This window comes from Phycodurus eques, chromosome 6, assembly GCF_024500275.1.
Source record: "Phycodurus eques isolate BA_2022a chromosome 6, UOR_Pequ_1.1, whole genome shotgun sequence".
NCBI classification, from domain to species: Eukaryota; Metazoa; Chordata; class Actinopteri; order Syngnathiformes; family Syngnathidae; genus Phycodurus; species Phycodurus eques.
Window position 1 is genome coordinate 14,030,137 of NC_084530.1, and position 20,945 is coordinate 14,051,081.

General features: G+C 39.7%; 1 protein-coding gene across 2 annotated transcripts; it reads left to right on the forward strand.

The window, feature by feature from the left end:
• The first annotated feature begins 1,555 nt into the window (after window positions 1-1,555).
• Window positions 1,556-14,659, forward strand: chrnb5a (cholinergic receptor, nicotinic, beta 5a). 2 transcript variants are annotated; one of them, XM_061679967.1, is made up of 9 exons: window positions 1,556-1,688; window positions 1,958-2,020; window positions 5,797-5,942; window positions 6,495-6,539; window positions 6,624-6,733; window positions 7,182-7,708; window positions 8,772-9,259; window positions 11,511-11,656; window positions 13,674-14,659. In XM_061679967.1, the coding sequence occupies exons 2-9, from the start codon at window positions 1,975-1,977 to the stop codon at window positions 13,687-13,689; spliced, it is 1,524 nt and encodes a 507-aa protein (XP_061535951.1). In that variant the 5' UTR covers window positions 1,556-1,688; window positions 1,958-1,974; the 3' UTR covers window positions 13,690-14,659. The 2 variants fall into 2 exon arrangements, with proteins under 2 accessions (XP_061535951.1, XP_061535949.1); XM_061679965.1 differs by having other exon boundaries at window positions 1,556-2,020.
• Window positions 14,660-20,945: the final 6,286 nt, after the last annotated feature.

Genomic DNA, 20,945 nt, shown 5'->3' on the forward strand with positions numbered 1-20,945 from the left:
CAAAACATACTGTACTGTATGGTATCAGCACAAAATAAGTCATAATGTATTTTCTATTGAGTGATTCGCGGGATGCTCTATTTAGTTCTGCCATCACAATGATGGTTTATATAATAACACCCAATATAAACATCCAACAAACATTAAGATTCTAAACATAGGAATATGAAACAGAAAATAAGACATCATTATATATGAATGACATATGAGCATTTCTGAAGAGTTATGTTTTCATTAGTATGATTTTTGAGTGGCGCAGACACACAACATTCCATCCATCCATCCATCTTCTGAGCCGCTTCTCCTCACTAGGGTCGCAGGCGTGCTGGAGCCTATCCCAGCTATCATCGGGCAGGAAGCGGGGTACACCCTGAACTGGTTGCCAGCCAATCACAGGGCACATACATACAAACAGTATGCACTCACATTCACACCTACGGGCAATTTAGAGTCTCCAATTCATGCATGTTTTTGGGATGTGGGAGGAAACCGGAGTGCCCGGAGAAAACCCACACAGGTACGGGGAGAACATGCAAACTCCACACAGGCGGGGCCGGGGATTGAACCCCCCCTGTCCTCAGAACTGTGAGGCTGACGCTCTAACCAGTTGTCCACTGTGCCGCCACACAACATTGTGATTTAAAAAAACAAAACAAGAACACTTAATAGATTTAGAGCACTGCTGTCAAACTCAAGGCCGGAGGGACACAACTGACATGCCGCATCACGTTATGTGGCCCACTGAAGGGAAAAAAAGTGTCTACCTTACCCAAAATTGCGATTTAAAATTATTTTTTCCATCCACATTTAACAGATACTGCAAACATTCCCCCCACAAAATGTCTTAACATCAATTGAACAGTAGTTGTTCTGTATGAGGTATGTCAGAAACGTTAGCAGGACTGGTGTCACAAAAGATATAATTCCATCCCTATAGCTTTGAGTTTTAAAAAAAAAATATTTGTGTGCAGCAATTTTCCTTCCATGTCTTCTGATTTCAAATTCAATTTCTTGTTAACAATACACATTGTATAACAATCAATTTCAGAAACAATTGTGTATATTATGAGGTGACAGTTACCCTATATGAATTTCATAGCCATAACTGCACTGCGAAGGAAAGCCCACAAAAATGAGTTTGACACCCCAGCTTTAAAGGGTGTTAATGTGTTGAAAACATTAACAAATAATGCATGGCTTGTTACAGTTTCAACAATTTTGTTAAGTTGCAATCAATTATTTCCTATTAAAGTGACACATGCCTCCTTTCCTATTTTTTTATATTATCATATTTATTTTTCACTCGACCATTACGCTATTAAAAACCTCCAAACTTTTTGCCCAGTGTCACTCTGAGAAAAGTATATCTGCAGTACCGGTGTCCTTTATTTAAAGTGACTGAGTTGGAAATTTCTGGGCTTTCAATGCACAAGCACGAGAGAGGCCAGCAGAGCAGAAGCTGAACATTATGAGTCCACGTTATGACGCGAATAGTACACACACACGCACGCACGCACATTTTCTTTTCCCCGTCCACGGTGCTCCATTCCCGGCATCTCGGTGGACCTCATAGTTGAAGTGTCTCCAGTGACGAGGTGCGTGCGCGCCCTCTGAAGACGCATCCAAAATCCTCAGCAATTAGGCTTCTTTGCGGTTCATCCGAAGAGAACAGGATCTACGATTTTAAAGTGAGAACTGACAGTTTCATCCGAGAGAAGAAGTACGCGTAGTGACAACTCTTTTAGCGACCATGCGGTAAACTACAAGAATTGACAGAAGTAAACGTTTCTTTATTTCAAATCAAAGTCAGTGTGACTTGATTGCAAGGCGCACGCACGCCTGTAGCAAACAACTGGAGCAGTTGTTAAGCCACCAATCCGAAAGTTGTGCGTAAACACTTAACGACGTTTTATTTTTTATTTTTAGATTTGAACTAATTGTTTCAATTTTTGTCAAGATTTACCGAGGACGAGGATGAGAATCAACGCCATTCTACTTCTCTTCACACTCTGTTTTACAAGTAAGATGGTTTACATTTGATACTTTCTATGGATATGATCATATTTGTTTTTGTTCGTTTTGGTGATTTTTTTTCAACGTTTTAGCCGTACATGGTGCTCACGCACACATGTGCATAAATGCATCATAATTGCTGTAATCCAACAGGGATCACTTGCTACACTGTGTTATTTTCTGGCTAGATGTTTTGAAATAAACAAATAACAAATTCTCACGAAGAAGCACTTCTGCAAATATCCAGTAAATTTATACCTGATAAATTATTATATGTAATTATTATTGGATTAAATGTCCTCCATTGTGTACCAACTATTATGGGGAACAGATTCATCTGAGATTACTTTCAACCCTTCAAAACTATATTGAATTGAATTAAATCTGTTTATTTCAATGTGCCATTTAAAAAAAAAGACAACAACAACAAAAAATATTTGCTTTAACAGAAAAGTAAATGAAACAACAATTGCAACAAATGAAAAAAAAAATTCATAAGGAGTATCAAAATAAAAATACACATCCCCGAAAAGGAATGAGAAGAAGAAAAACTTATAAGCGTTCACCCTTTATACCTAAATTCCAAAATTACATCTGCTCGCATGCTGAACATCCCCACCAAGGAATGCTTCTCTTCCACTCAACAGCTTTGTGACTATTACTCATAGTGTATTTTACACCACATTACTCGTTATACAGAATTAATATATGTATAAAAACAATTGTATATGCAAACAAAATGAGCCTTTATACGGTTACGTACAAACACACGTATAAAAACAAATATCAATAATAATTCCTGAAAACACCATAGTCAAGCCACAAGATCAATACAAGGGCTATATCAATAAATAATGTTCAGTTTTGAGTGACACTGTCAGAGATGTACTGTATGCCTTTAACAGTACAGTGGGTTTATTATTACAGTTGGCGTTTGAAGTGGTTTACAAATGCACTGCATCGTACTGAGAGGTATTTTAAATAGCTATCTTTTGGTTACCTTATTCGGCAATATCAGCTTGGACAACTATTAGAGATTACTCCCAGCACTGCAATATTGTCCATCGTATTTTATGTAAAATCTTGTTGAATGTTGCAGTTGAACCTAATGAAGAGTCCAGTGGGTGTGTACAGAAATGGCTGTGCAGTATTTCCTCAATGTTTTTCAGTGGCCAACTATATTGACCTGGTTATATATGGTGTCCATTTACTGAAAATATCCCTACCTAGAGGCAGATGGGAGCCCTCAATAATTTACCAATGGTCCTTTCAACCTATAATCAAGGAAGCAGAAATCCGGTCTGAAGAAAGGACGACTGATTTGCTTTGTTTTCCAGAGAGTCCTCATTTTCTACTTAATAAGTTATTTTGGTTTAAACCACATATCACCTCACCACAAGTTCACATCTGCTGCACAACAATTAGTCTGACAAAGATGTTGTATGACAGAACACAGAGTAACGCATTGTACTCGAGGCAGAGATACCCTTAAGCCATGGTCTCAATTATTTAAATGATGGAATCCATGCTTGTATTTTTCACCATATTGTTTTAGATGTGTGGTGGCGCAGTGGATGAACACGCAAGTAGAACATGTCATTTTGAGGCAGACGATTTCAAAACATTTGAAATGAACACATCCCATGCATTTCATCATATGAATTGCTTTTATACACATTTTAAGGGCAACACTTTTTTCAACTACTGAAGCAAATTCAATTCATACTGGGATGCAACTGTATTTACATTGACATATTATCATGAGCTGTCACCTTATCGTGGTTTGTGTGTCCCAATGATCCTAGGAGCGAAGTTGTCTGGGGCTTCAAACAGGTCCTAGGTGAGGGACCAGACAGGGAGGTTGGAATGTGGTTGGCTGGGGGGGTTGCTTTGGGCCCCTGCGGCCTCCTACGGGTAGCCGGTTTTGGGGCACCTCGGTGGGACCGGTGGACCACGCTAGGTCCCTCAGTGTGGGTTGTGTCCCGTCCATTGGGCTGCTCTCGGGTGGGCTCCTGGGTCGGGCACCGCCTCATGGCGCAGTGGGGTGGGGTCCTCAGCCCTCACGGTGCACGCTCAGCAATTACAGGTCACTTCTGAAAGTTATTGTGCATGTGAGATGGTGTAAATTCACTTGCATATGTCTGCAGATAATCACCTCTGGGACTTATTAGCTTGGTGTGGGGCCACTCACTCATTGCGATGAATAACTCATAACTAGGCAAACTTCCTCGGTATCCCGTCGCTTGCACTCTATTTCTAAAGATGTTTAGAGTTTAAATAGCTACTCCCACCACACTTCAGTTTTACAGTCGGGTCCACTCTACCGCTGTCCTGCATGCTTCCCCTCCTGTCTTTGTCCTGTCCAGCCATGTCCTAAATAGTCCTGTCCTTCCTTCACAGGGTGCATCACTACTGCCCCATACAACACTCAAATCTAATGTCATTGCACCAGGCATATAATGATTTACTTTCCTCATCTTTATTACAGCTAATGTCCTGTCTTTTGTTGTCTTCTCTTCATATATTTAGTTGTCTTTTCACTGTCTCTCCCCTTTAAAACTTTGTTCTGTCCAACTGAAATTTCTGATAAAAATCACTCAGAATACAAAGAACACAGTGGCAGCTTAAAAACTCCACTGTGGCACCGTAAAACTGTTACGGCATAAAAGGGATACAGATCCTCCTGTCTGTTTGCCCTAACAGCCTAAAAAAGAGGGTCAGCGTTGAGCCACTGCTCCTCCCCATCAAGAGAAGCCAGATGAAGTGGCTCGGACATCTGATAAGGATGCCTCCTGGACGCCTCCCTGGTGAGGTGTTTCGGGCACGTCCCACCTGGAGGAGGCCCAGTTGATGACCCAGGACATGCTGGAGAGACTCTTGTCTCCAGGCTGGTCTAGGAACACCTCAAGTTCCCCACGGAAGAGCTGGACGAAGTGGCTGGGGAGATTGGAAATCTGGGCTTCTCTGCTTAAGTGCTGTCCCCACGACCCGACCACGGATGAGCGGAAGAGAATGAATGAATGAATATTATCATGCAAAGGCAAAAGTCAAGAGGCTCTTCTTTGTGAAGTTTGCATGTTTCCCTTGTTGCTTCTGTAGGTTTTCCCCAGGTACTTCTTCCGACATTCTGAAAATATGAAGTTAGGTTTATTGAAGACTCTTAATTATTCATAGGTGTGAAAGTGAGTGTTTGTCCAACATCAGCTAGGTTTCAGCTCCAGCTTAACAGTGATTCTAATGAGGACAAGCCATATACAGTAGAAAATGTGTGAGGAAGCCGATGCACCGGGAGAACACCCGTGCAAGCCCAGGGAGAACATGCAAACTGCACACAAGGGAGCCCAAGTGGAGATTTGAATCCGGGACCTCTCGACTGTGACGCTGTTACCGTCATGCTTCTTATACATAAATATGTCAGTGTAAACACAGTTTGATCCATGTGTGAGCTGAATTTGTTTCAGTGGTGGGAGCTGACATTTAAACCCAAAACCTCAGCAGTGCTAACCACTTGGTCTACACATGCGTTCTATTTTATTATTATTATTTTTAGATTAGGATATGCAATGCTTTAATTTATCTAACAACAACTAACTGGTTTACTCTTCATCCCTCATGACAGCATTGGGTGGATATTTCTTACCCTTGTAATTCCAATGAGTATACAGTAATAATATCTTTACACCACACAGACTCACCCATGACCCTGAAAACGATAAGCGGTAAGAGAAACGAATGACTGAATGTATGAAATGTGTGTTGTTGCTCTGTGTTGCAACTTTCCAGGCAGCAGAGCAGAGAGTGCTGAGGAGCGGCTGGTCAATTTCTTGTTAGGTCCAGAACGCTACAACAAACTGATCAGGCCAGCTGTCAACAAGAGCCAACAGGTCACCATCTCCATTCGGGTGTCACTGTCTCAGCTCATCAGTGTCGTGAGTATATTCATCATCATTGTCGCTCGTATCACTCATGTTGGTTTTAACATACAATTGCCAAGGGAGAGAGGCCAGTTGTTAAGCATCATTTTATACATTTCACTGCAGCCCAGGTTACAGGGTAACTGACTAAAGAGTTTATGAACTTCTTTTTATGATCTTCAGATATGGTAGATGTTTTATAGTCTGTAGTATAGTTTTCTCATCTTAACCAACAATTCAAGTAGATCGCTTTTCTGATGCACCAGAAAAGAAAAAGTATGTCCCTTATACATTAGGCAGAACAAACAGAATTCTACAAGGAAGCGTGTTGATGTAAATATTTTTTAATCTGTTATTTGTTAAATCCACATTTGTATTTTTAAATGAGGCATCACTGCCATACAACTCTTCATGAGTTGCCAAAATTATCCTCATTCATCATCTTGTTAAATCTTGATTTGATTTAACTGACCCAACTTTAATGAGTAATTTTACTTTCTGGCAGTCAATTCCAATAACTACTCATCACTGAGAAGGTGGTAATGTGGGATTGTTGTTGTCTTGCAGAATGAACGAGAGCAGATAATGACAACCAACTTGTGGCTGTCTCAGGTAAATGATGCTCAGCATGCACCATGGTTTCATTATATGGCGGGGTTGTGATTATATTTGATTGACTAACAAATCTGTCCACAGGAGTGGAATGACTATAGGTTGAGGTGGGACCCAGAGAAGTACGAAGGCATTAAGAAACTTCGAATACCCTCCAAACTCCTCTGGCTTCCTGACATTGTGCTGTACAACAAGTGAGTGCAAGAAGGTTATCCAGATTTTTTTTTTTTTTTTTTTTTTTTCCCCCCCCCCCAAGTTATAAATTGGGCAGAATGGTGGCCTAATGTGTAACACATATGCCTCCATTTTCCAAGGTTCAGGGTTCACATCTCTGCTCCGGCCTTCCTGTGTAGAGTTTGCATGTTCTCCCAATGCTTGTTTAGCACACATTCCAAAACCAGGTGTATTAGGTTGCAGACTCAATTGCCTATAGGTGTAAATGTTTTTTTGCCTAAATGTGCCCTGCAATGCAGAATTTCATTTTTTCTAGCAACTTTTATGGTATTTATCATAAACAATCCACGCAAATCTACAAATATATCATAAACAATCTACCTGATTTTTGTTCACCCTAGACTATATATTTTGTGCCACCTCTGTGTTACTAACCCTTACCCTGTACTCCCCAACATATGGCCACAGTGCTGATGGTGTGTATGAAGTGTCCTTCTATTGCAACACTGTGGTCTCCAACACGGGGGACATCTTTTGGCTCCCTCCGGCCATCTACAAATCAGCCTGCGCCATTGAGGTGCAGAACTTCCCCTTCGACCAGCAGAACTGCACACTCAAGTTCCGGTCCTGGACGTACGATCACACAGAAGTTGACCTGATTCTCACCAGTGACTTTGCCAGTCGTGACGACTTCACACCCAGTGGAGAGTGGGATATCGTCTCGCTCCCGGGACGCAAAAATGAGGACCCGAATGATATCACTTACCTCGATATCACCTATGATTTTGTTATCAAGAGGAAGCCGTTGTTTTATACCATCAATATGATCATCCCATGTGTGTTGATCACCTCTCTGGCTATTTTGGTGTTCTACCTGCCATCAGACTGTGGCGAGAAGATGACGTTGTGTATCTCGGTGTTGCTGGCACTCACTGTGTTCCTGCTACTTATTTCAAAGATTGTACCGCCCACCTCCCTAGCTGTCCCTCTCATTGGTGAGTTATATCTATTTTTGTTCATGTAAGCACAATTAGAGATGTGAAGCCATCATAATTAAGATTTATACTGTATTCATGAAACAACACTGCCACCAAATTAAAAAAGGAACATTTCAAAATAGAATGCCATTTTTGAGCCCTTGTGTCCTACATTTAGCTGAGCTCAAATTAACATATTACTGAGATGCTGAATACTATATTGTCTTTCCTTCGTTTTTTTTTTTTTTAACTCACGAGAAGTTTCGTGCCTCTCATGTCAGTTGAAAAATCTGGCTAAAGAACTGAAAAACTAGATTTGAAGTTCAATTCTTAACTTTAAATCACCTTATTAGAGCTACTGTAAGTCTTATTTCAGTTTTTTGCTGGAAAGAGAGGAAGAGAATGACAGTCCAGTAAACTCAGGAAAAGCAGACTAATTGTTTGAGACTAATCATCAGTGAATATAAACTTAAATAAGAAGCACAAAATAATATATTTAATCATCGTCTGGCATGTTTGCAACATGGAGGCCATACACACAACATATACTGTATGCTGTAATTTGTCTAGAGGATAAGTTGGATCAGCCTGTGATCTGATTTTCTCAACTTTGATTTTGAATCAATTCTCCTGAAATTGTAGATATTGGCTGAGCCTTCATGTTATTTTGTTATGAAGGAATATGATTACACTGTGTAATTTGTAAAACCTTTCAATTGGTATGGTTCATTCATTGAGGTTTGTAGTGTATGTAAGTGTACCCTTCATTTATATATATTTTTAGCGTCGTGCATATGACGAGCAAAAATTCTATTCAAAGTAGTTACTTAATAGTGAATGTAGAAACATGTCAGCAAGTATGTAAAAATAGATGGTCCAGCAGGAATTCAGATCACAAAATACAATACAGCTTGGCTGCTTGAAAATTGAAGGGACCAATAATGCAGAGCTAGCCCTAATACAAAGTTTTCATTTTCTGTTCTCATTTTCTGTGACTCAGGAAAAATTTGAGATCATTCGTACTGTTTTGGGAATTCTTTGTAAATACAATTCCTTGTTTGCGACTTTTCTCCCGTTTTAGGTAAATACCTGATGTTCACCATGGTGCTAGTCACTTTCTCCATTGTGACCTCCGTGTGCGTTCTGAACGTCCATCACCGCTCCCCATCCACTCACCATATGCCTGAATGGGTGAATCGCCTCTTCTTAGTTCAACTTCCCACTTTTCTTCTCATGAGGCGTCCAGGTGCGACTAATGTCCGTGAAAAGCTCAGGTGGAAGTATGGTGACCGGAGCGCTGTCAGAAAAAGTCCTCCTCAGGCGGCAACTGATAAACACCGATCAAATATAAAACTTGGTGGGATTCAAACGGATTCCGACTCCTTCTATGTGAATGCAGACTGGGCCCACAAGTATTGTTGGCGGGTGGGAGATATCCCGGACGGGGGTGGTGGACGTTCAGACATCCAGAGGCCTTTGCGCTCTCAATGGGATGCAGATCTGGAGGAGGCGGTGGAAGGAGTGAAATACATCGCTGAGCACATGAAGACAGAGGATGATGATGAAGGGGTAAGGTCATAAATGTGTTTTGGTTAAAAGAAAATAATAATAAATGGTAAAAGTAGGACTGACTCGACTCAGGTATTTAAATAAAACCCAAAAGGTACAGACTATGAAATGGACAGAACTACAAAAGCAAAAAGTTAAAATACATGTTTATTGTCAATTACATACATAACTTGTTTTGATAACTTGGCACAATGAAATACAGATAGTTCTTCTCTTTGCAGTGTTGGCTTGACTTTTCAGTATCAAAACAACATGTTCACATAGCTTTGCTGAAGTTGTGAACTGACTAACACACTAACAAACAAAAAGCTAAATTAGCTAATGATAACTGAACAGATAAAATACACTTCTTCTGCGTCCTCCTCTCTGACAGCAACTGACCTCTTGTCTTCCCTCACTACATCTATCAAACTTCTTTTTGGTCTTTCTGTAGCTCTCTTACCTGGTAGCTCCATCGTCATCATCGCTCTACCAATATACTTACTATCTTCCTTTGAACGTTCCCAAACCATTTCCGTCTGGCCTCCTCAACGTCAACATCTTTATTTCCGCCACCTCTAGCTCTGCTTCCTGTTGTCTCTTCAGCGTCACTGTCTGAAAGACATACATCACGTCCGGCCTCACCGTTGTCTTATAAACCTTTTCCTTCATCCTCTCTGAGACTCTTCTATCACATTACACACCTGCCACTTTCCTTCACCCATTCCAAACCGCTTGAGTTCTTTTATTTACCTGGGGAGTCTTTAAGGGCTTCACAGGCCCACAGTTGATAAAGATTGAGCTCCTGATCTAAACCCCCCCCAATCCGGCAAGGAAAAACTCAAAACCCCATTTGAGAAGAACAGAAAAAACCTTGAGAAGGGACCACGGATTTCTCTGAAAGCCGTACAACACAATTTCTTGATGCGCTTTCACCACACGGTTGTCTGCTCTGACTTTGTCTTCCTCGCCACTGGAGTCATCTTACACACCACCATCCTTTGCCGTCTGGTTCCATTGTCCGCTAACCACTACCTTATAGTAACTGATCTCCTTCAGATTACATTACGTCTACCTGAGTGCTTCTCCCTCCGCTTTTTTAGGTCACCCTATATGTTTGCTACAGCAATTTCCATTCTTTTGGGAAAGTCTACCACCATCTAAGTTCCTGTCCTGGATACCAAACCTACCCATCACTTCTTCATCACCCCTGTTTCCTTCACCAACTTGCTCATTAAAATCTACCCCATTAACTACTCTCTCTCTCTCTCGGCGCTCTCACTCTCTCGGTCTCTGTCTCTCTCCCCCTCGGATGATCTGAAGTACTTTGTCAAGCTCCTTCCAGAATTTCTCATTCAGAATTGCTCTCTCTCTTCTAGTTCACAACATACCTGTGGGGTGTAACCACTAATAACACTCACCATAACAACCTCAGTTTCAAGCTTCACGCACATCACTCAATCTGACACTATTTTCACCTCCATGACATTCTTCACTAACTCTTCTTTTAGGATAATCCCTACTCCATTCCTCTTCCAAACTACACCGTGGTTAACTAATATAAACCTTGCTCCTAAGCTTGCTCCTAAACCTAACTGTCTTACCACTTGCTCTCCTGGACACACAGAGTATCTCCCTTTCTCTTAATCATCATGTCAACAAATTCCCTAGCGTTTTCTGTCATAGTCCCAACATTTAAAGTCCCTACTTTCAGCGTTTGCTTTTCTTATTTGGACTAACTAAGTATTAGACAGTACAAATATCTATTTTCAAATATAGATAGCAAAAGTAAAAATATCTTGAAAAAAAATAATAATAAATACAGTACCTGAGAAATCAGTACAGTAACCAAGTACAGTTTGTACTACTTCGCACTACCGATGTTTAATAAATGCTAAATGAACTGTGCTTGCTTTCCTAATTGACTTCAACATCATGGACCACTTAGGGAGAAGGAATTTTGCTGTCATGATGTGATCAGTCATCAAACTAATTGACAGGGAAACTATCCCAAGTCTTCTTCATGAGGACATGGACACACACTGACTGTAGATGAAGACCAAATGTGCAAGTTTAGATTCTAAAACTTTCACAAAGCTCCCATGGTTAATAAATATTACAGAATCTTAATTGCACATTAGCTTAGTGGATCATAAGCGTTTGGTGTGCTGGTGCATTCACAATCCCAGCAGCCTGAATAAAACATAAGCCTTGCTACACATTTCAGCTTCAACACCCTAAACATTGGGTTATTGTGTGTGTGATGTTTCAGATAATAGAAGACTGGAAGTACGTAGCTATGGTGATAGACCGTCTGTTTTTGTGGATCTTCATCCTGGTGTGTGTGGTAGGAACACTGGGGCTCTTCATGCAGCCACTGTTCCAAAGCTACAACACACCTACTGCTGATGATGCTGAGTAAGTCCCGAACATTCCCAGAAACATTCAAATTTATAACTCCATACAGCAAAGACTTTAAACTTTCGCTGTTATATTTTTAGATGTTTCATGGACATTTATGAAAAATACATGCACACATCATTAAATGGATGAGAAGAGCCAAAACAAAACAGTTTGACTAGAGAGCATGCAAATAGCCCAAACCACCAGGGATCCTTGATTCTACATAATTCCCTTAATCCTGTTAACACAGATGAGGAAAACCAATTTAATGTAGGAAAAATGTATTTTACCTTGCAACTGTGATTTGTACAAGGTCTATACATCGGTTGCAGTTAGGTAGCTCATTAGCGTGAAACTTTCTTGAGGGGTGGCGCGTGACCCAAAGAAGAATCCATACATTCTGGTGTAGCTCGAGATAAAGGTGCAGATCGATAAATTGACTTTCACTTTATGCCATACAGTCTTCCTTGATTAAGGCTAATTGGGGCAGTGTGCATTACCGCCACCTACTATACAGTCCTGGTCATGGAGTAGCTCATTATCACCATACAAACGATGACGATTACTCAACTCAACTTTATTTATAGAGCACGTTAAAGAACTACAGCTGAAACGAAGTGCTGTACGCAGTATAAAAATCAAACGTAAGACAGAAAAATACACCTACAGTAATACAAATAAGTAGTTCGAAATAGTAGAAGCAGTAAAACATTATTACAGGTGTGGTCTCGTAAATATCGAAAAAGGGTCTTACGGCTCAACTGGGCACGTGCCTCCTCACTTTTTACCCTATCTGCCCCTTTGCTCCATTCATAATATGTCCCGGCCAAACATTATATGACAATACTTTTTTTTTTTTTTAGGAATGGAACATTTTGATCATTTCCCCCCGGTACACCCTGAACTGGCCGCCAGCCAATCGCATGGCACATATAAACAAACAACCATTTGCACTCGCATTCATACCTTGAAGAAATTTAGAGTTTTCAATTCACCTACTATGCATGTTTTTTGAGATGTAGGAAGTAACCGGAGTACCTGGAGAAAACGCCACATATGTGAGGTCAAATTTGAACCCAGGACCTCAGAACTGTGAGGCAGATGTGCTAAACAGTCGTTTACTGTGTCGCCCTCATTTTTTTTAGATTGCAAAAAAAAAAAAAAAAAAAAAGGCATTTTAACAGGGGTGTGTAGATGAAATTGTGAATATAATGTGTGGCTTTAGGGAATTTAAAATTACAGAAAAATCCTATTGCATGAAGTTTACTGTTGATAAAACAGCATCAAGGAATATTAGCAATGATAATAATTTCAAATTAGTACAATATTTTCTTGACTGTTTTGTGTATCATGGGGTCACATAATTTTAAAAATGCCTTGATTATAGGCAAAAGATGACAGTTAAAAACGTTGTTAAGCCCTGTTAAAATGCTACATAAAAACAGGAACAAAGCCAATACAATCTTTTGTTTGAGTTCATCCCCACATTTAGTCAGGTGATCCATTCACAATGTAAAATATTGATTCAACCTACTTAATAGAGTGAGCAGTAGAGCAGAAACATCCTTTATCCGGAAGGTTCCTTCACACATCCACCCAATTCATGGTGGCGGCTCCTTTTTGAGTTCTGGTACAATTAACAATTTCAAGACCTACTATAGTGATGTTAGGAGTTTCTGACATCTGGGTCATGAGGCTACATAAAGTTAATAAACTGTCCCCCACAAGTGACTGTTGATTAGGAGTGAGGAATAGCTGCTGAAAGCAATTATTAAGTACTGTATATAGACATTATCAGATATGATTTTAAAACCTTAAACCCCTGGATTTAGGTTTCGATAAAACAAACCCCTGCATATTTGGTTGTAAACAGAGTAAAGAGGTGACATGAAAATAATAATAATAATAATATAATATGACATTTCCTCAGATAGAGGGCAATAGGGTTCATTTTAATAGTATTTGTGCTTGAATATACTAGGACAATAAACACTTTGAGATTCTGACTCACCTTGTGTTTTTCTTTCCTTAGATATGGGGATTTCTAGGACGTGAGAATAAAATCCTTTCATTAAACAGAACTGGCACACAAGGCCAGCGTCCGTTCCTGATCCAGCTTTGTTGGTGGAAACTAAACGTTAATGTCTCGTGTGCAGTATACCTTCAAGCAGTAGCTTCTGCTGGAGTTTTCTCCCTATGTATTTATTTACGTAGATACTTTACATATATACATAGCTGTAAATATTAGAGATACTGTACTTATGAGGCTATTCAGGGTACAGTATGTACGTACATACATACATACACACACACAGAACTGTTACATATATGAAATATTTTTAAGTTAAAATATTGTGTCATAGTTTCTATCTTGAAGGCTTCAAGGTTGAAACTATGCTGATAAAACTGTTATTGCATGACTTAAAAAAAAATCTGACCAGACTTCACTGAGGTTCTACCAGCGTAACAAACTTCATGACTCAATAAACTGTTCTTCTGTTGAACATAAGCTAATTGTAGTGTTTCAACATAGATGGTTAATTTTCACAAAGTAAAGACAAAGTGTCAAAGTAGAGAAGTACTGTATTAACTTTCGCAGGTTTATTTCAGAAAGCACTTCATTAGTACTATGAAATTAATTTTAATGAACGCAATCGAGTTAATGAGCTGTGTGTTTTCTCTGTGGCACGACTGTTGTGAAAAATATATGTATTTTTTTTATATTATATCTCTTATGCATTACAAGACCTTGGTATACAAGTTTGAAAAGAGGTGTAAATTGTAATGTTGGATGTTATGCAAATTGTTGTTGTTCTAAAATATACTGTGCAAAAGTCCTGGCCACGACTAGCTTTGTTTTATATTTAACCTTTAACAGTGCTTTCATTTTGGCATTGCAGACCAGTAAAGAGTTGGACAGATACAACACACAATCATTAGAAAAGCAAAGATTCCCTCAAAATTTTACTTTGGGGATGTGCAGAAGATGAAGAGCATTTGCTTTTGAGAATCTGGATAAAGGTGCAACTATGCAAATGTATTTTGAAGTATGCTACTTCTCCCAACAACTAATAAAAATACTTTACAACAGCCTGCAACAGTGTATGGATATGTTCAGAAAAGTTAGTATTCAGCAGAACCTGTTAATCAGTTGTGTAATCAATGACAATTCGTTGAGTAAATTTGATGTGTGTTCGGATGTTACCTTAATCACTTGTTCATCTGTTTTGTCTAAGAACTGAAAAAAAAAAATTTACCTGACAAGTGGATGAATTTCATTGACTTGCTTTTCCTGAACATTTGCAAATTCTTTGGGGAGAGGGTAGTACACTCTAGAAGTCACACAAAAATCCTGTGTGACATTAAACAAATCTCACAAGACTTAATCGAGATCATACAATGGTGAAACAAATACGTATGTTTAGTTTCTTTTTTGTGATGCCAGTACAAAAGGATAAACCTGGCATAGAGGAAAAACAATGACAATAGAACCAGAAATGGAACTGATTGTGACATAGGAAAACAATACACAATACAGAACAAGGCTATGTTGTCAATAAGTTGACCGTAAAACTGGGAAAAAAAGAAAAACAAACAAAAAAATAATTTGCAATAAAAGACATCACTGGTATTTGTTTGTTGTTATGTATTTAAATAGATAACATGAATTCTACTGTCTCTCTATGTTCTATTTATTTATCTCAAACTACCTCTTTTTTATTTAATTCTTTTTTCAAAGTCTAACAACAAAACAACCCAAAAAAATAAGAATGTCCTTCAATAAAAATCCAAACCTTAAACTATTAACAGTCCCTGCCTAAGAGTTGATGTAGGGCATTAAAAACATTCAATAATAATAATAATATTTCAATTATGTTCTATTCTTTGTTACAGCCACGCTGCTCCGCACACGACAAACAGGTCTGTCTTTTACTTTAGTGAACAGACAATCTGCTTCCCACCTGTCTTGGAAGTTAACGGTTTTTCGTCTTTCTTTTGGCCATTTTTGGGAAGGGGAGGTGTAAATTGGCCCGAGGAGACTGGTAGCATAGTTGCTAACAACATCAACAGAAAGGTAAGAGGCGCTCACTGGTCCAGACTGATAGGCCAACACACTCGCAAAACATGCTGGGATTTGTAATATTAGTGGCGCATGTGCTATATCAGAATCAGAATCATCTTTATTTTAAGTATGTCAAAAACACACAAGGCATTTGTCTCCGGTAGTTGGAGCCGCTCTAGTAAGACATACAGTGTCATGAACAGAACAGAGGATAGGACCCAAAAATGCACGACTCCAAAACAAATGGACAGTTTCCAAAAAGAGAGGTTTAATAGACGGAATAGGTCGGTACACAGGCAGGCAATCCAAGAAAGGCAACATTATCCAAAAACATGAGGCAAAGAGGCGAGGTCGATAATCGGAACAGGGTCAAATCTTACTGTGAGTCTGTGACGTGGAAACAAGGAATGCTGGAACGCGACGACAAGGTACAACGAACTGGCAACGAGAGGGAATGAGACACGAGGTTAAATGTATGGGGTAATTAGGGTGAACGAGGCACAGGTGGTGAAGATGCTCACAGGAGCAGGTGTGTGTGAAACGGGGGGGAAGACAAAACCCGGAACACACACACATGACAGACAGTCAATTGACAGATAATACTTTTGAGACATAAAGACACTGAGAAAAACAGTCACTGAGCAATAAAGAGTTGCTAGTAATCTGGTAATGCCGGTAAAAAAATTTTTGGGGACAATTGTGCAAAAAGATGCAGAGTTGTCGAGCACTTTGAGCAGTTTGGGTGACTAATATAGCAATAGTCCGGTGCAATGACCATCGTGCAAAGGGCGCTGAGTCTTCAAGGAATGTATGCAGTTTAAAGTGTCTAGTAGTGCGATAGTCTGGGACGATGTCGATTGTGCAAATGTTGCAGATACTCCTCAGTCAGTGTGCAAGTGGTGCAGATTCTGCTCTGGCATGAGTGGCCAGTATTAGTCAACAACAGGTATGCAAATTGTGCAGTATGGCGAGACTACCACAGTGAGTGCACGTGTAATGTATAATTGGGCCGACAGAAATGTGACAACAAAATCAAGACAAAGAATTGGCAGCATGTTGCAATGGAATTGTAAGTTAGCTGTTTAAGAAGTTGATGGCAAGAGGGAAGAAGCTGTTGGAATGTCTGCTAGATTTAGTTTGCATTGTTCAGTAGCGCCTACCTGAGGGGATGAGCTGGAAGAGCTGGTGACCAGGATGTGGAGGGTCCAAGAGGATTTTGCACGCCTCTTGTCTTAGTTCTGTCATTCTGAATTAGCTGCAGCTGTTTAATGCTCTTACGGGGGAGTCTAGTCAAGGGAAGAGGCAGGGTTCTCCCTCGACTGATCGATCACCTGTTCAACAAAGACCTGAAACATGGAGACGGACAACCATTTCAACTAAGATTCAGTTTGGAGTATTTACTTTAACATACATGATGAAATCTAGATTGTTCAATCTAAGGTTATCAAGACTTTTATGCTAAACCTGTGGGTCCATTCTGTTGAACACTTTCATGTACAGTATGTCTCTTTTAATTGATTGATCTGTTTCTCCCCAGTCTTTGTATACCTCCTTGAAATTCATTCTCTTTTACTGTAATGTCTTATTGACATCATACCCAGTTATTGAGCGCTATATAGAGATATATAGTTTCTCATTGTCCATAGATGCTCATTGTTTGTGTTTGGGTCCATTTGTCTTGACTACACGGCCACATCTTTACAACGCTTTGGAATATTTTTTTTTTACGAACCCCCCCGCCCCAACATCTTCAGTTAAAGGAGTTCTGGGATGATGCAGTTTTAAACTGTCACTTTACTTTTAGCTGTGTTTTAAAATCGCATGCAAAGCATGATGGTTTGAGTCAGGTTGTCATGTTAGATAAACAACTACGAGCAACCCACAGCGTGTGGGCTCTGGTGCGTCACCCTCTGTGCACGTGCATGTGTGACAAAACTTGACGAGAACTACCTGCACTGTCAAATAGATTCAAGATTCATAAAAAACAAAACATCCAACTTGTCTTTCATGTGAAATAGTGAAATAAAATCAGAGCAAACATTCAATACCACATCCGTACATCCATACACACAGAGCAGAATGTCAGAATGTCTCATTTTGCATTCTGAGTTGATTTAATTTGATTTGTAACCAAGGCGTTTGCAAGTGTCACAACTGTGTTGACTGTTACTCTAATTTTAATGCCCTATCCGTTTGCTCCTGCATCAATAATGAAATTGTCCAGCTCTTGACTACAACGCTCTAAGACAGCACTTATGATGTAATAACAGAGGTTGTCAGCTTGTTTAAGTAATTATTTTGCCTGTGGCTCAGGACAAGTGAAAGTGTCAGACACTCATTCTATCCCATTGCATGAATAATAACAGTCAGTGTTGTCAGACTTAATTACACCTTTATTCAACATTTATGCCCGTTAGTTTTTATTCACTGACGAGTGAGCCCTGACTCGCTTTGACACCTGCGAAACACTGATTTGAGAAACTTGTGTCGGGTGTGTGTGTGTTCTGTATCTGAATACTACACTACATAAGGTGCTTGTCTAAACTGGTGAGCTAGTAGTTTTACTTGTATATATAATTTGCACAAAAATAAATCCGGCAAATTGTATTCTTGGAGCAGACGTCAGCATGAAAAAAAAACAAAAACATTTGGGCTACATGCACCAAACCACATGAGCTTTAATATCCCTGAGGAGATTATTTTATAAAAACAGCTTGCGTTTCTGTGTACTGTGCATGTTTTCAAGTATGGTACCTGCAGCTGATTGTAAATCATTGGCACTGTATGGAGGTCTACTGTTGGCGCAGGTGTGCACAACACACCTTAGTCCATGCAGAATAAAATGTACACATGGGTAGAGCCAGACTAGGCCTTTCATTATTTAAAAACAACATTGGGGTTGTGTTTTTTTCCCCCACATTTGTGTGTGTAAAAAGTAAAACTACAGTAATAGATCGTTTTCCAGGCAGACTATTTGGATTTTCTTCTTTATTGCTCTTACATTAAGGTTGTGTTATGTTGTCACTCTCAGTCAAAGTTCTTTTACTTTGTTGGAGATGTTATCATTTTATTACCATTCAATATGGAGACTGTACTATGAGATCTTTGGCCAGCGCGATTTTTGATTGGGTTTTTGGGTATAAATGATTGCACTCCCCGAATTCTGCCGTGTGTAAATGTGACATGGCCAGGAAACGGAAAGGCTAATTAGTGACGATTTCCTGGCTTCATCAGCAATGCATCGACAGTGAATCCACCGCCATGCTTTGTAGAATCGCCCAGATTTGCTGATCATCTGTGTTGTACTAAACTCACCTCAGCCTAGGAGCGTAAAAAAGGACATTGGGATTTTATTATGTGGCACTGAGAATAAAAGCACTTATCTTGGGGTCAGGAATGTGCTGCAGATATGTGTGTGTGAATAATTCAAGAGAAGCTAAAAGTTCTAGCGGGGGAAGCAGATATTGTTGTTATGTTTCACTTGAGGCAGAAAGATGGCACCGATGTACGTCATATGAACGAGAGCAGGTGCAAAGGGCAGTGAGCCTCTTTCCGTGAAGTGAAAGGAGAAAAGACGGATGGCAGGAAGTATAGGATAGAAGACATTTATGAAATAAAAAGAGATATTTCATGAATTACAAGGAGAGACTGTTGGATGAGATGAACTGAAAAGACCGTGACACTGGGGAGTGAAGAAAATTGTGATCTTAATGGCTTTTGGAGTGTGTGCAGCCAGCCTTTAAATAAAACAAACATGAATTAAACATGTCTCAGGGCAGAGCAGAGGGGGCAGGCTATGGTGCGTCACACTAAACAGTCCTGGCAGAAACATTGATTTTCACCTAGTTCTTCCCTGAAGCATTCTCACTAATAAGACTGGCAAAGGGAAGCAGGCCATGACGCCCTGCACTGAGGTCTGATCGTATCACCAGCAACAGCAAAAACACATTGTGCTCTATATTCGTAGACTGCGCAACGTAATGGACGCAAATGGTACACATCTCGGTATTCGCGCCAGCGTAAGGTTCTCTGCGTGTTTGCCTATTTGTCAAACCTGTCAGTGCCAAGCTGGGCGGTGGTGGCACAGCGAGGGTTTGTCAGTTGGCTTCCGCTTGTAGCATGTAACATTTTTGTGACAGAGCTCTATTTTCAGTGATGCATCTACGTGGAGGTGGAAATGAACTTGAAATGAAATGAGGTCTGCAGACACATTTAAGTTGCCAGCGATTTTTCACTAGCTCATTCTGTGTGTACCGCTAACGTTCAGCGCTGCAGTCTCCCACGGGTCACTAAGTCCTCTATACAGAACATGACCTCACCATGCGAAACAATTTGCACTGCACATGCACAAACGATGCATGGGTGGTTGATGGAATTATGAGGTCCGTGGAAATATTTAAGTCGCCCGCGGTTAACGCCAGCTCATACCGTATTTAATTATGTCGTCTTGCTACCAAAGGTTTGCCGTAGTGAAGAACGGTACGTCTCATGTAGCTAAAAAAACAAAACAAAACAAAACAAAACAAAGCATGGAAGCACCTTTAAAAATGACCACAATAACAAGGCATATTTCTAATCATAACAAATAATCTTTGGTAGTGTCAGTCAAAAAAGGAGCATTGTTATTACGTAACGGCAGAGTTTTACCACACTTTTTTTCTATTGGATCTTATTAATATGTATAATTGTTTTTAATGCTGTGGCTAGTAGAAATAGTTTACTAGCAGCAATATACTGTGTACACAAACCTGTAAATATCAGTGGTTATTTTTTCTATATCACATCCCATATCAGCTAGTGTGACACAAATCAATTCAACTTTAAATGTAATAACCAAGGATGAACATAATTAATTGATAAGTGTATACTCCTGTATCAAAAACTATCAAAGAAAATTTAAGTGAATTTAAGTGAGGCTACAACTATGGAATGTGGTGTTCTACAACACTGTGTAAGATAGATTTCTAAAATATTCTTTGACATAAAGTATACATTTGAGTGAATGTAGGACTATTAAGTAAAACATTTTTTATTTTTTTGCAAGCTTCATCATGTTTTGATTTGTGAAAACATGCATGGGTTTTGTAAAGCGAGACCGTCATTAAAACTAAAGATTGCAGTTCTGTCCTTCATTTGTGAATCCAATTTATTCCTTTCTGTCATTTGTTGTCACTGGAAGCAGTTCAACCTAACTAAGCGTACTACTCTCCTGATTACCTTGATGACGTCAAACCAAGCGTA

What these genes read in the sequence shown, in the direction of transcription:
- chrnb5a (XM_061679965.1), top strand. Translation starts at nt 1,975, where the DNA reads ATGAGAATCAACGCCATTCTACTTCTCTTCACACTCTGTTTTACAA. An exon ending in TGTCTCAGCTCATCAGTGTC is followed by an intron (nt 5,943 to 6,494) that starts GTGAGTATATTC and finishes GTTGTCTTGCAG; the next exon opens with AATGAACGAGAGCAGATAAT. An exon ending in CCAACTTGTGGCTGTCTCAG is followed by an intron (nt 6,540 to 6,623) that starts GTAAATGATGCT and finishes ATCTGTCCACAG; the next exon opens with GAGTGGAATGACTATAGGTT.